Source organism: Oryx dammah, unplaced genomic scaffold, assembly GCF_014754425.2.
Source record: "Oryx dammah isolate SB20612 unplaced genomic scaffold, SCBI_Odam_1.1 HiC_scaffold_26, whole genome shotgun sequence".
Taxonomy (NCBI): Eukaryota; Metazoa; Chordata; class Mammalia; order Artiodactyla; family Bovidae; genus Oryx; species Oryx dammah.
This window is the reverse complement of record NW_024070210.1, coordinates 51,206,456-51,222,855: the sequence shown is the minus strand read 5'-3', so window position 1 is coordinate 51,222,855 and position 16,400 is coordinate 51,206,456. Positions and strand designations below refer to the sequence as shown.

General features: G+C 34.1%; 1 protein-coding gene across 1 annotated transcript in view; it reads right to left on the bottom strand.

The window, feature by feature from the left end:
* The window catches only part of MINDY2 (MINDY lysine 48 deubiquitinase 2), an 81,887-nt gene that overhangs the window by 15,626 nt on the left and 49,861 nt on the right, over positions 1 to 16,400 (bottom strand). Inside the window, exons 5-6 of the mRNA XM_040226621.1 lie at positions 14,504 to 14,606; positions 8,099 to 8,241 (exon numbers count right to left, since the gene is read on the bottom strand). Coding sequence (XP_040082555.1) covers positions 8,099 to 8,241; positions 14,504 to 14,606 — 246 coding nt within the window. The remainder of the gene's footprint in view (positions 1 to 8,098; positions 8,242 to 14,503; positions 14,607 to 16,400) is intronic.

Here is a 16,400-nt window from a genome sequence, read left to right as displayed (position 1 = left end):
AGACCCAGAGGGATGGTATGGGGAAGGAGGTGGGAGGGGGGTTCAGGTTGGGGAACACGTGTATACCTATGGTGGATTCATGTTGATGTATGGCAAAACCAATACAATATTGTAAAGTAATTAACCTCCAATTAAAATAAATAAATTTATATCAAAAAAAAAGTCTTCTCCAGCACCACAGGATTAATTCTTCAGCATGCAGCCTTCTTTATGGTTCAACTCTCACATGTATACGTGACTACTGGAAAAACCATAGCTTTGACTATATGGACCTTTGTCAGCAAAGTGATATCACTGCTTTTCTTCCAAGGAGCAAGTGTCTTTTAATTTCATGGCTGCAGTCATCATCCACAGTGATTCTGGAGCCCAGGAAAATAAAATGCCACTGTTTCCACTTTTTCCCCATCTATTTGCCATGAAGTGATGGGACTGGATGCCATGGTCTTAAGTTTTATGAATGTTGAGTTTGAACCCAGCTTTTTCACTCTCATCTTTCACCCTCATCAAGAGGCTTTTTAGCTCTTTGCTTTCTGTCACTAGGGTGGTAACACCTGCATATGTGAGGTTGTTGATATTTCTTCCAGCAATCTTGATTCCAGCTTATGAGTCAACCAGCCTGACATTTTGCATGATGTCCTTTGTATATAAGTTAAATAAGCAGGGTGACAGTATATAACCTTGACGTACTTCTTTCCCAGTTTTGGACAGTTGTTCCATGTAAGGTTCTAACTGTTGGTTTCTGTCCTGCATACAGGTTTCTCAGGAGACAGGTTAAGATGGTTTGGTATTCCCACTTCTTTAAGAATTTTTCATTATTTTTTGTGATCCACAGAGTCAAAGGCATTAGTATAGTCAATGAAGCAGAAGTAGATGTATTTTTGGAATTCCTTTGCTTTCTCTATGATCCAATGAATGCTGGCACTTTGATCCCTCAAAGAATGTTGAAACTACCATACAATTGCACTCATTTCACATGCTAGCAAGGTAATACTCAAAATCCTTCAAGCTAGGCTTTAGCAGTATATGAACCGAGAACTTCCAGATATTCAAGCTGGATTTAGAAAAGGCAGAGGAACCTATAGTCATACTCATAGCCTATTCTTTCCCTTCTTTATGATGAAGAGGTCTCTTTTTAAATCAAAGGTCAATCCCTTTCACCTATGAAAATGTCTATCCTTTCTCATCTTCCTTATCTATTTATCTGTTGATGTACACTTACGCTGCTACATGTCTTGGCTATTATAAATAGTGCTGCTATGAACACAGGGGTGCATGTACCTTTTTCAACTAAGGTTTTCGTCTTTTCTGGATACACACCCAGGAGTGGAATTGTTGGATCATATGGTAGTTCTATTGTTAGTTTTTTGAGGGATCTTCATACTGTTTTCCATAGTAGCTATACCAATTTACTTTCCCACCCACAGTTTACCCTTTTCTGCACACCCTCTCTAGCATTTATTACTTGTTAACTTTCTAATGATGGCCATTTTGACCAGTGTGAGTAATATCTCATTGTGGTTTTCATTTGCATTTCCCTAATAATTAGCAGTTTTGAGCATCTTTCATATGCCTGTTGGCCATTTGTATGTCTTTTTGGAGAAATGTCTATTTAGGTCTTCTAATAATTTTTGATTGAATTAATTTTTTAAAATTGAGTTGTATGAGTTTTTTGTATGTTTTGGAAATTAACCCCTTATATAACACAACATTTGCAAATGTTTTCTCCCATTCAGTGGGTTGCATTTTAGTTGTTGATTTCCTACACTGTGCAAAAGCTTTTAAATATGATTAGGTTCCATTTGTTTATCTTTGCTTTTATTTCTTTTGCCTTGGGAGACTGAGCTAAGAAAATACTGCTGTGATTTATCAAAGAAATGTTTTGCCTATGTGTTCTTCTAGGTAATGGTCTCGTAGAATGAATTTGGTAATGTTCCCTCCTCTTCAGTCTTCTGGAATAGTTTGAGAAAGATAAGTTCTTTGTATGTTTGGTGGAATTCTTCAGTAAAACTATCTAGTCTGGGCTTTGGGGGAGTTTTTTGGCGTTGTCATCGTTAAAAAAATACTTTTTTTTTTAACAGATTCTGTTTTACTTCTAGTGATCAGTCTGTTCAAAGTCTGTTTCTTCTTACTCAGTTTTAGCAAGCAGTAGGTTTACAAAAACTTGTCCATTTTTTCAAGGTTGTCCCAATTTGGTGGCATAGGAGTTTTATGGTGTCATGTCTAACATTTAAGTCTTTAAGTCATTTTGAGTTTATTTTTGTATATGGTGTGAGGGAATGTTCTAACTTCATTGATTTACATGCATCTGTCCGACCTTCCCAAGACTACTTCCTAAAGAAACTGCCTTTTCTCCATTGTCTATTCTTGTTTCCTTTGTCAAAGATTAATTGACCATAGGTGTGTGAGTTTATTCGTGGGTTCTTTATCTTGTCCTACTGGATCCATATATCTGTTTTTGTGCCAATTCCATGCTTCCCCCCTGCCTATGCTTTTTGATGACTGTAGCTTTGTGTTATTCTAAAGTCTAGGAATATTATGCCTACAGTTGTTCTTTTTCTTCAGGATTGCTTTGGCAATTCTGAGTCTTTTGTGGTCCTAAAAAAATTTTAGGAATGTTTGTTCTAATTCTGCAGAAAATGTCATGGGTTATTTGAAAGGGATTGCATTAAATCTATAGATTGCTTTGGGTAGTATGCCCATTTTAATAATATGAATTCTTCCATCCAAGAGCACAGGATATCTTTCCATTTCTTTGAATTGGCTTCAATTAGCTTTACCAATGTTTTACAGTTCTCACTATACAGGTCTTTCACTTTCCTGGTTAGTTTTATTTCTAGGTTTGTCTGTTTGGAGGGTTTTCTCCATAAAATTTTGAACAGGACTTAAAAAAATATTTCTGATACTTGTTGGCTTAAAGAAATTCAACGCATTTCTGTATATTAATATGGTATCCTACTACCTTACTGAACTTATTTATTAGATCTAATAGTTTTTGTGTGGAGGCTTCAGGGTTTTCTGTATAAAGAATCATGTCATCTGCATAGGATGACAGTTTTACTTCTTTCCTTCCAATGTGGATACCATTTATTTACTTTTCTTATCTGTTTGCTGTGGCTAGAACTTCCAATACTATGTTGAATAGAAGTGATGAGAGCAGGCATCTTTGCTTTGTTCCTGAATTCAGCAGGAAGGTTTTCAGCTTTTCACCACTGAGTATTATATTGGCTATGGGTTTGTCAAAAATGACTTTTATTATGTTGAGATATGTTTCCTCTATACTCACTTTGTTGAGATTTTTTAAAACATAATTTTATTTATTTATTTTAGGCTGTGCTAGATCTTTCTTGCTATGCAGGTTTTTCTCTAGTTGTGGCAAGCAGGGGCTACTGTTTGTTACAGTGCATGAGCTTCTCTTGTTGTAGCGCACAGGCTCTAGTGCACACAGGCTTCAGTACCTGTGGTATGTGGGCTCAGCAGTTGTGGTTCCCAGGTTCTAGAGGACAGGTTCAACAGTTGTGTTGCTTTGGCTTAGCTGTTCCACAGCAAGTGGGATCTTCCCAGATCAGGGATTGAACCTATATTTCCTACATAGGCAGGCAGATTTTTTTTACCACTGAGCCACCAGGTAAGCTCCTAGTGATAGTTTTTATCATGAATGTGTGTTGAATTTTATCAAATGCTTTTTCTGCATCTATTTAGATGATCAGGTGGCTGTCATCTCATTGATTGATTTGCATATCTTGAACCATCCTTGCAATTCTGGAATGAATACAACTTGATCATGGTATATGATCCTTTTTATGTATAGTTGGATACAGTTTGCTAATATTTCATTGAGAATTTCTGCAACTATATTCATCAAAGATACTGGCCTGTAATTTTCTTTTTTTGTGGTATCTTTGTCTGATTTTACTATCAGGGGTGGTTTCACAGTATGACTTTGGTAGTGTTTCTTCCTGTTCAGTATTTTGGAATACTTTGAGAGGGATAAGTTTTTCTTTGTATGTTTGGTAGAATTCTCCAGTAAAGCCATCTGGTTCTGGACTTTTGTTTGCCAGGAGTTTTTGGTTTGGGGGTTTGTTTGTTTATTTGGTTACAGATTCAATTTCATTTCTAGTGATCATTCTGTTCAAATTACCTGTTTCATTTTGACTCAGTTTTGACAAACTTGTTTACAGAAACTTATCCATTTTTTATAGGTTTGTTGGCATATATTCACAGAATTTATGAGTTTTTAAAATTTCTACAATATTGGATGTTATTTTTCCTCCTTTATTTCTTATTTTATTTGGGTCCTCTCTCTTTTCTTCTTAGTGAGCCTGGCTAGAGGTGTCAATTTTGCTGTTTATACTTTCAAACAATCAGCTCTTGGTGTCACTGATTTTTTTTCTATTTTTAAAAATTTCTGTTTTATTTTCTCTTTGATCACTACTATTTTATTGCTTCTGCTGACTTCAGATTTTGTTTGCTCTCCTACTTCTCTTAGGAGGAAGACTCGGTAGGCTGAGATTTCTCTTGCTTTTGAGGAAGTCTGTATGACCATAAAATTCCTTTTAGGACTGACTTTGCTGCATCCCATAGGTTTTATAAGTTGTTTTCATTGTCATTTGTCTCAAGATGTTTTGTAATTTCCTTTTTTATTTCATTGTTACTCACTGGTTTTTTAGTAGCATATTGTTTAGCCTCCATGTAATTTTTTTCCCTCATTTTTCTTTCTTTGGCTGATTTTTAGTTTCATACCATTATGGTCAGAAAAAAATGCTTGAAATAATTTCTATCCATCTTAATCACCAAATCTGGTTGATTATATCTCCTAAATGTCTATGGAATCTGTCTACTCTCTATTTCTTTACAATCTTAGTACAAGTCATTACAATCTCTTACTTGCCCTCCTATAATAGTCTCCTAACTAAATACATGTCCACTCTTGCCTCTAAGTCCAAAGCATCTCAACACATTATTGACCAGGGGATTTTTGCAGAAACTAATGCCTATGGCATTAATAGGTTTTCAGTCAATAATGTGTTAATGTTATATAAGGGGCAGGTGTATCACCACTAGTGATATACTGTTTAGCCATGAAATAAGATTCACTGAGAAAACTTAGAAGTAGAGAAATAGCAGGATGCACACATTCCCTCAGCTATCATTATCTCACAGAAATGCATACTCAATCCAGAAACAGACCTAATGTAGAATGAGTTCTAGGAGAGGGTCACTCTTTCCAACCACATAGGAAAACTGCAAATACCTAGATGACTATTAAAGGACTTACAGGTCAGGGGTATGGCCTTGATTAAAAAAAAAAAAAGGTAACATCTAAAGTTCAATTTTGGGAAGTTGTAAAACAATCACCAAAGACAGTCAGAGACCTTGTTTTCTTAACTGAACTATCTCACCCCTGCCAATAAGCAAAAGGAAAAAAGAGAGAGAGAGAAAGAACAAAAAGAATCATTAGGCCATTAGGAGACCAAGGTTTATTTCTCCTTTTTTTTTTTGGATGGCATCATCAACTTGATGGACATGAGTTTGAGCAAGCTCTGGGAGTTGGTGATGGACAGGGAAGCCTGGCGAGCTACAGTCCATGACATCAGCAAAGAGTCAGACACGACTGAGCAACTGAACTGAACTGTGGCTTATAGGATCTCAGTTCCCCAACCAGGTATTGAACTCAGGCCCTGGCAGTGAAAGTGCCAAGCCCCAACCACTGGACCACCAGGGAATTCCCTATTTTTCCTTTTAACTAAGAACTCTATAAGATCTGGTATCTATTTCTTGAGCCTTACATCATGCCTCCTATTTTCTATGCTTTAGTCACATAGGCCTTCTTTGAACTCCTTACAAAGTTAGGTTATTTCCCTCCTCAGGGCATTGCACACATGCTCAATCTGCTTAGTTAACTGCAACCCCCCTTTTTTCCTGACACTCTCAAATAGGTTATAAGTCTAATAAAAGTACTCACAGCATGTTGTATGTAGCCTTTACAGAGTAAATCTCAGAATAAATGATAACTACTTGTGCAATTATTTAACGTGTTTCCCTTGCCAAATCAGGAGCTGCCTTGCTCAGGCTGCAGTCCTGGTTCTTAGCTGAGCACTCAGTCATAATCATGCCCAATAGATATTTGATTAAATGAATGAACAAAATGTGGACTTGAGGAGATAAGGTAAAATAAAGCAAGATGACCTAGCGGTATTTATTATGTAGGAATAATTCTGATTTTGTAGTTCTTTGGCCTTAGATTTCTGAGGAATATGGATAAATCTGGGTCCATACCTATCACATATCTAGCTTAAATACAGCAATAATACAAATAAACCCTTGCTATAACAAACAGCAGAGTAGGAAAGCTAGGACTATAGAGTATTCCTATATAAGAAAACAAATCATTATTTTATACTGCTTTTTACAGTTCACTGATTAATGTGTTGAAGGAAACATGAGGTCAGATTCTTGACTTCAATAAGCCTGCACACCTCAACTACTGAGGCTGCATGACACAACTACTGAGCCCATGCACCACAACTACTGAAGCCTGAGGACCTAGAGCTTATGGTCTGCAAAGAGAAACCACGGCAGTGAGAAGCCCATGACCACAAGGAAGAGTAGCCACCACTTGCTATAACTAAAGAAAGCCCATGGGCAGCAATGAAGACCCAGAACAACCAAAAATAAATTTTTAAAACTTAAAAAAAATCACCTGGAAAGCATTTTTTAAAATACTCAACCATCTATGGGGTCACAAAGAGTCGGACACGACTGAAGCGACTTAGCAGCAGCAACTGCAGCAGCAAGTCCCACCTCTACAGATTCTGATTTAATTGAGACCGTGGTGGGATCTGGGCATTGGGATTTTTTTAAGAGCTCCCTTAAAACTGTATGCTAGGCAGTTCTAGTATACAATCTGGGTTGAGAACCACTGGTTTAAGGAGAAAAGAAGTAGCTTACTGAAGAGTTAGTATTTGAAATGCTCCTTAAACAATAGGTGAAAACTGGATAGGCAAAAATGGGTGAGAATGGGGGCTTCCTTGGTGGTTCAGTTGTAAAGAATCAACCTGTAAATGCAGGGTCATGGATTTGACCCATGGTTCGGGAAGATCCTACATGCTGCAGAGCAACTTAAGCCCATGCACCACAACTACCGAGATGGCGCTCTGGAGCCTGTGCTCAGCAACAAGAGAAGGCACTGCCATGAGAAGCCTGAGCACCACAACCAGAGAGTAGCCCCTGCTCGCTGTAACTAAAGAAGGCCCATGTGCAGCAACAAAGACTCAGGACAGCTAAAATATAAATAAATAAAGTATTGAATCTTAAAAAAGTCAATAAATCTTCTAAAGAAAAGGGGGGTGAGAATGTAAACAAAGGGATTAATGAGTAAGAAATGGCAATAAAGGTACATAAACGGGAAAACATTAAGTGTATATGGGGATGAAGGGTTATTAATGAGTAGACAGACCATTATGGCTGAAGCAAAGTGTTGGCACAAGGGAAGAGTAGAAAATATCTTGCATTTTTATCCTCTAGGAACTACGTTCTACTGAACATTTTTGCTATATTACTGACATGATCAGAGCAGTATTCTGCCACAGAAGTCTAGAGATAAGTTGATAAACTCCTGAATTAGGTGGCAGCTCTAAAAATGGAACGGCTGAAGAGATAACAAGAGGGATGAATCAGTAAGATTTTTTTGGCAAAGCCATAAATGGCACAATAAAAAGAATTTAAAGTCACACTGATAACTATAATAATAGAAAACACTATCATGCAAACAGATCTTGATTCTTTCCTCTAAAGTCCTTTAGATCTCAAATGTAAACATCCATCATCAGCAGTCATCCTAGTTCTATCTCTAGGGTTTAACTTCTTTTTCCTTAGAAAGAAAATAAATACGTTTTAATGCAATAATATGTGCAAAGGGAATTGAGACCTACATAAATACAAAAAAACCTGATTTCCACTCTACAGAATTAATAATTACCTTGTAATTTGATGGTTAAAGAATATTATGCTAAATTTCTTTTTTTTGAAGCAGATCATAAGACAACTCTAAATCAAGCTCCTTTAGTTCAGAATAACAATAGCTATTTCTGTATCATACCTTGTATTTGGTCATGGTGCTAAAATGATTATTCCGAAAGAATACACAAAGTTCTCCTTCCTGAACCGTTGAAGTTAGTTCACATAATCCATGGTATGTCAGTTGAGTGGCTGTGTTATTTAGAAACTGCTCAGCTACAAAGCCTAGGAACCAATGCATAATATTAAATGGAAGAATAATTTCAAAATTTAAAAGTTTTTCTATTTACACTGTGTTCCAAGTATGAAGAAAGGCCAATCAAAATAAGACTTTTCTATTATAACATGATGGTGCCAAACTGGAGAGTCTTCTTTCTTATTCTGCTATGGAAGATGTATCTGACATTTCCAGGCTAAAGAAATAATTATTTGCAATTCTTTTTATCAATGAATGCATTTACTTATACCACACCTACTTTTGCGAAGAATTTCAATAAAAGAAAGAGACACAATAAAACTAAAACCCAATATAACAAATGAGAAGGCAAGGGTTAGCAATTTAAAAAGTGGGTAGGAGCAAAAGTTGTATGTTAACAACCACTTCCCCAAAGGATAGGTGTTTAGAAATTAAAAGCAGCTTCAAGAAACTGAGTTGCTTAAGATTTTGACAAAGATCTCAGATAATTTTCAATTCACAAACTGTTCAATTCTTGCCTTAAAACTAAAAGTAGGCATAAAACCTAACAGAAAACAGTGGGGTAACCGATGACATTTTTATCCTATTCTTCAACATATGCCACTCATTATATAGATATATTAAGATCAGAAATAGAAATCATCTCTTTTCTTTTCAAACATAATGAAATACAAAGAAGCTTTCTGGGGTTTAATTTAAAAGATATATATGTACAGTTGATCCTCATTATTCACATGGATTCATATCTGCAAATTTGTCTATCTAAAATTTATAACTCCAAAAATAAATACTTATTGCATTCCTAAGTATGGACAAAATAGCAAAAAAACTGAGTTACCCAGTATGCACATTCCTCACTGAAGACAAAATAAGCAACACTATGCTTCTTGTTTCAGCTCTCATACTGTGAAGAAGTATCATTTTCATGTTCTATTTAATGCCACACTTTTCACATTTTGTGAAATTTTTGTGCTTTTTGGGGTGATTTTTAACGCGTAAAATGGTTCCTAAGTATAATGTTGAAGTTAGTATTCCTAAGCACACAAAGGTTGTGATGTGCCTTATAAAGACAATACATATTTTTTACAGCTTCGGTCAGGCATGAGTTACGGGGCTGTTGGCTATGAGTTTAATGTTTATGAATCAACAGAGGTGTCTCTAAACAGAAGCACGCACAAAAAACAAGGTTATCTCTTGACAAGCTGATGAAAATGTGACCAGAAGCTCATAGCTACCTAATCTTCTGTTTCCCTCGAGAGTAGTGGTTTGGTATTGGCTAATTCAGTGTTCACAGCAACTTTATAGGACATAACTTTCAGTAATAATGAAAGTCAACTGTATAAATATTTTAAAAGCCTGTATTTCTCTCTTTCCTTCTTTCTCTTCCTTTCTCCTTTGCTCCTTTTCTTTAAAAGGAATGGAGGGGAGGAGAATGCTCTAAAAAGTTTTATAAGTGAGCAGGGAAGTGCACATATAGGGAGTAAAGATGAATCTGTGTTAAGAAACTGACACCTCAACAAAAAATTGAAAAAAAAAGTTGGTAGAAACTTGGTAGGGCCAGAGGCAGCTGTATAATATAGGTTTATTCCACTCCCTTATCATCCCTTACTTTTAATTACTTTTTAGAATTGTGAGTTAAGTTTTATTTGGGGCAAAATGAGGACTGCAGCCCAAGAGACAGCACCTCAGATAGCTCTGAGCGACTGGTCCAAAGAGCGAGTGGAGGAAGGTAATAATATAAGATTTTGGTGAAGGGGGAGTTCAATGCAATCAAGCACTCATTTTACAAAAGGTTTTCTGATAGTCACAAGGAGCTGATGTCACCATGAAGGGATTTAGTGCTTTTCTAGATATGAGGAGATGCAAAGATTGGGATCATGAAATCATTCCTGAAAATATCTCACTATCTAAAGACCTGTTACACCAGTTTCCCTGAAGCACAGACTGCCTCACTCTCCATACTGAATTCCCTTCAGGGAGTGTCAAAGGTCAGCAACTGCAGCAGCACAGACAGATGGCAAATGCCCTTGTTGTTGTTCTTCACTTGCTGGCAAATGCTCTCAGCAAGTGCCAATTTGTAGTTGACAGGCAAGTGTCAATTTATAGTTGACAGGGCCCATCCCTCACTTTCAGTGTCAAGCCATAGCACTTCCAACTACAAACTGGTTGTAAAAAGTTATCAATATACCACACTATTCCAAGGAATTGGTAAGGTAGGAGGGAAAGTGCAAAAAGTTATACAGAAAGCCACAGCCAAAGGAAACTTATAGCACATCTGCAACTTCTTGGGTTTTATACATTTAGAAATAAGATTCCCCTTAATTATTATCATTACTTTGCTAAGCACTAAGTTACTGAGTGAAACGTATTAGTTATATATTAAAGCACTTACTATTATCTAACATTTAAAATGTAAGTATTATATCTCTGAGAAGTACCATTGCTGTTAGAATATCCATGTAATTAAACACTTCTTTCAGAAAGATGTTTCTAAATGTCCCTTCCATACTACACTCACACAACATCCTCTCTATAAAACCGTTTCAAAAAGATACAAAAATTCAGTGGAGCTATAGCACAATATTACTTTCATATATGAAATTCCAAAATTTAACCCTAGAAAAGTCTTTCTCAGCTATTCATTTGTTTCTAGCGATCAGGACATGGATTCATGAGAAGAAGTGATTTGCTTAAGGACATAAAACTAGTTATGGCAAAGTGAAGACTGGAACTTAACTGGTATTAAGTTAAAAAATTTACTGCATTATAAATGCAAATTTATTCCATTATAAATGTAAACTGAACTTTATTTCTCCCTGAACCACAGAGCATAGCTTAATTTAGACTTAGATAAATGTTTCCTAATTCTACCAATTTATAAACAGTGACATATTCAAAAGCTTAATCTAGTTTCAACTTTTCATAACTAAACAAATTATGGAGTTTCAAAGCATAATATCAGTGATTATTTATTAATTACAAATGGCAAAGGGCATCTTTCCAATAAAAATATCTGGTAAATATCACCTTAATTAAATTTGAACATCACCAACAACAGGACAGTCAGACATGATGTGCCACTCGATTTGATGCACTAGGAAAGACACAATGTCACTTATGTAGTGACCCCACTGAAAATATTTAACACAAGTCTACTTAGGAGGAAACAATCAAATGAATCAAAATTGAGGACTATTTTATAAAACAATTAGGCTGGATTATAAAGAAAAGTAAATACCACAAAAGACCAAAAAGAAAAATAGATAGAGATCTGTTCTAAATCACAGGAGACTAAGTTGGTATGATAATTAAATGATACCTGATTGAAGCCTATATTGAAAAATCTTAAAAAGTTATAAGGGGCATTATTGGGATAACTGGGGAATTTTGAATATAAATAGTATGTTAGGTACTGGTAGTGTATCAATCTAAATTTCCTGAGATAATTGTATTGTGATTACAGGGGAATATTCTTTGTTCTTAGAAGACAAATACTGGGGAGTTAATGGATAGTGTTATAATATTTGCAATTAATTATTACATGATTTAAAATCAGGAAAAAAATTGTGTGTGTGAATACAGAAAAAAAGTAAAACTTGAATACATTAGTAATTTGTGAATTTAGAGGAAACATATATATGTATGTACATACGCACATATTCATTGTGCTATTTCAACTTTATGGGTTGGAGTTTTTTTCAAAATGAAAGAGAAAGAAAAACAAAAGGAAATCAATATTATTTAATCAAAAATAATATGAACTCAAACTATAACCTTCAGTGTTTATGGCACATAATAAAGGTTCAGTAGGTACTTGAATAAGTGAATATGCTGGAAAATTTTCCTTAAGCTTTTTTTTTTTTTAATCTAGAGACAGTTGTTAAAGAAATTATTCCTGAGAGAGCACCTGGAATTAATGACAAGCTTTGTGGAGTCTGGCAGCTAGTACTGAGCTATTTTTTTCCTTGCTGATTTTTGCTGCCATGCTACAACCCATCATTATAACTTGAATCAAAAAAATATTAACATCCAAAAGAGGCAGCAAATAATAAATATTCTATGCACATGAAAAGTCCTGTGCTTTTACTTACGAGATACCGCCATCAGAAGAAAACAAATATTTTCCGAAAGAAGCTGAAAGAATGTCTAATTCTGTTTGACCAATAGCTAAATAATACTTCTTTTTCATCAAAAAAGAACGATAGTAAAAGTATTTCTTGTATTCTGCACCTTATGGAAATGAAACTTTTGAATTTAAAAAAAATAAGCAGTTACCATCTAAGGCCAAAGTTCAATAATTTTTAATACAGGATTAGAAACAATAAAACATTTTGGGATAATTTATGATTCAGAAGGAAAGTTACAGTTGTAAGGCTAAATAGAAAAAGAAAGCAGACTTCTTCAGCTGAATAACATACCCAAGAAAATATGGTGAAGGAAATGGAAAAAAGCTAACTGCTACATTATATAAGTAAAAAGGTCCATCGTGGTCTTTCATTTCATTACTGATGTCATAGTGCCTTTATATATATGTACCCATTGGGATTGAATACTTATTTCAATCAGACTACATATTTGTAATTTCTTATAAACAAAAAACTAGTTGAGCTTTTTAATTGTACCGAATTCCATATATAATTTTTCTTTGAAATGGAAATCTGATAAGCACAATTTCACCATTATAAAATTTATATATCAAGGAATTAATCAGCTTGGTATATATTAACTGGAAATTCTGTACCACTAAAGATGAAGATTCCTTCTTGTTTTTACCAAGATGTTCTTCTCAAGTTATCAATATTATATAAATTAGCTACCTTTTTCAATATCCCAGAAATCAATGCTAGAGAAATAATAATATTAAATAGTTGTAAAACCACTTTAGAGAAGGGACTCTTTCAGTTGCTGTTCATTCTGCAAGTGTAATAAGTGCTATCCATGTTACAATGCAGCCTCACTTGGTGAAAATGCCGTTAATAGTGTTTCCTATAGTTTCTTACCTCATAAATATATTCGTCCAAATATCACTTATTGGTTATCATTTTATGTTAACACTTTCTAGATCCAATTGTTCTCTCAATTATTATTGAATAACATACTGAAAGTTACTGAGAAAGTAGGAATCCACAGAGACGTAATTTCTTTGTAGCCTGCTTTCTAAGAGATATTTACAGAGCATGGATAAAGAATGGAATGTTCTAGTGAGTGGAATTTTGTTAACTAAGGGAAGACATTTTTTGTGACAACTTTTCTTGCTCCTCCCTCTCCTAAAATTTAAACTTTGTTGCCTTAGGTTGTAGTGAAAGAAGTGTCACACAAATCAGTCATCAATATCCCTGAATATTTATGTCTAGATAATTGAGCAATAATTAGTTGAGTTCTTATTAACCAATATAGTTTGAGATTCACTTACATATCTTCTTTCATATGTTCTTAACTCTTGTAGCACTTGGCTTTAATTTTTTAACATGTAGTGATCATAATAGATTTTTATTATACTTCATGTTAAAGAACTGTGTCTGAGACAGAAAGATGAAGCTTATCACCTCCTTTTCACTATTTGTTTTTCTTCTGTTAATCCTTCAACCCGAGGAGAATAGGAGACTTAGTATTTGTGTATATTTATGAAAAAGTGAAGTGGGTGTTGGGGAAATTATACCAAATGCTATGGTTCCTGACAGCATTTTGGTTTCAAATCTGCTTTTCCCTTTACTGACGGGAACACAGTTTTAAAAAAAGAAAGAAGAAACCATTTCTATATTGATGAATTTAGCAATACTTACTTTTAGTTAAGAATTAGGAAAACTGATGATCAAGAGTGTACTCTGATCCAGAACAGAACTTTAACATACTATACTGTACTGAAATATAAGGCAGAGCTCTACTAAAATGAACATGAGTACCATAACACACATCTCACTCAGTCAACTAAAGTGTTCAGGATGAATTATAAAGTGCCCTCAGTACTCCCAAATAATAACCCTTTTTTAAAAGAGCAATTATCAGTAACCCCTGGTAATCGGCCATATCAAAGATAGCAAGTGATTCCAAAGGCTTTTATTAGAATCCAGACCTGATTTTACAAGGCAAGTAAAAGGTGTTCTAGGAAAAACCTTTCACTGGCACCTTTATGAATAATTACTTCTTTTTTTAAAATAATTACTTCTTTTAATTCCCATAGGTAACATCACTTTTATTTTTAGAAGTTGTATTTAAGACATTTAAAAGATATTAAATTATAAGACAAGTTAGTCTGCAAGAATAAGTCAGGTATTAACAGCACTCACCCACCTTCACTAACCAGCTCACTATTTTCTGACTGCTTACAAGAGATGATCTTCTCCACTAGCTGGTTGTAGCTGCAGTTACCAACAGCTTTTACAATGTCATCAATCTAGAAAACAAATGACTGTCTCACTAATCATCATAAAGTTATTTATAAAAACAGTTACACACATCACTCTTGAGGGTTTTATTCTAATATAATACTAAATTTAAAATTACTACTGATGAAAAAAAAATAATCACTAAAATCAACACCCAACAGTTTTCAAATTTGTTTATAGCTCACTATAGCATAGTATGAAAATACTGCTTAGCTATATTTCAATTATGCAAAAAATTATAAAATGGAATTATTATATACAACTTTATTTCTAAAGATTGTAAAGATGTATTTAAGTGATTAAAATTTAAAAAGTAATCTATTTCAGGAAGAAAATTAAGAAAATCCCATTTTTTTAATTGAAAAAACAAATGTTTTGTATTTAAAGCAAGGCAAATCTAAAAGATGGTAATTTATGGGTTAATAAGGTTTTCCCATTTTATTACTTAGTTCCTAGCAAAGTATATTGGAGATACAAGTAAACGTAACTAATGTTACTTCCTTAAAGGAAAGTTAATATATATTCTTAAGGGAAAATATTTGCCTCATGATTCTTATTTTGTCTGTAGAGGTAAGGCAGAAAAATAAATTCAAAGTTTTAAAGTATAGGACAATAAAATTGGGCATCTCTACTCTCCTTCCATTATACTTTGCTTTGACTATTGAAGAAAAACAGATTTCTGCTGTCTAAACAACTTACTTTGATTTCACTCCCATTCCTAAAATATATTTGTAAGTTATTTACATATACTTAATTAATATATGAACATAAATTTATATAATGAAATAAAAAATAAGAAGGGCAATATTTTCTTTCCATATCCAAATGATCTTCTTGAATACCACAAGAACTGACAGATTTGCACAAGTAACAGTTTGAACAGTAGTTTTTAAACAGAGAGTGTTTTAAAAAGTTAAAAGATTTTGAGACTCAAGTTGTTTCTCAAGTATCTAAGTTTTCATTCCACTGCAGTATAGCAAAGTTTGAGAACAACTTCTTTAGGCTATAATTTATTTCCTCTATTTCTGCAAAATTTAAGGGTGGTAAAAGCCTCTTAATCATGCAAGTGTACTAATGGTTGGCTGAAAATAAGTTAATTGAGTAAGTTAAAGCAGAGAACTGTGGAAAATGTTATATACATATCTTAAATATTTCATGTTAACTTAAAACACAACTGTATTCACTTGTCAACCTTCTGACGCAGAGCCAAAATAAGGCTGTTTCTTTGAAAGTGGATCTTTTGGCTATGATTCTATATAAACAACACAAGAATATGCCTTCCAGTTTTAAGTTATTTAAAATGAAAACTTAGGCCCTTAGGAAGCAGTTTGAGAGTATAATCTCTTTAGATTTTCATTATTTTTTGGAACATCTTTACTGATTACAGCAACTGTCTTTAGTGTTCAACTTCATTAAGTCTTTCCAAAGTACTGAATTTTTAATCCTAAGAAATCCACAAAAACACACCTAGAATAATACATGATCAATATATAAAAATCAGTTGTACTTCTATAGACTAGTGATGGACAATACAAAGATTTCAACTTTTCACAGGCAGAATCTCTACATTAATTAGTACTTTATCAATTAACTCATTTGGATGTCTTTTATGTACTACTATGTACCAGGTGCTATTAGAGAAACTGAAGACTAAGCAGTGAATAAATATATTAGCAAATATATAATATACTAAGTAATTGTATGTAGTGATAAGAAGCTCTTCTCTGTTTTCATTGTACTACAGCATTCCATAGTATGAATATAACAGTTATTCATTCATCTTTTGATGAATATTCAAGTTG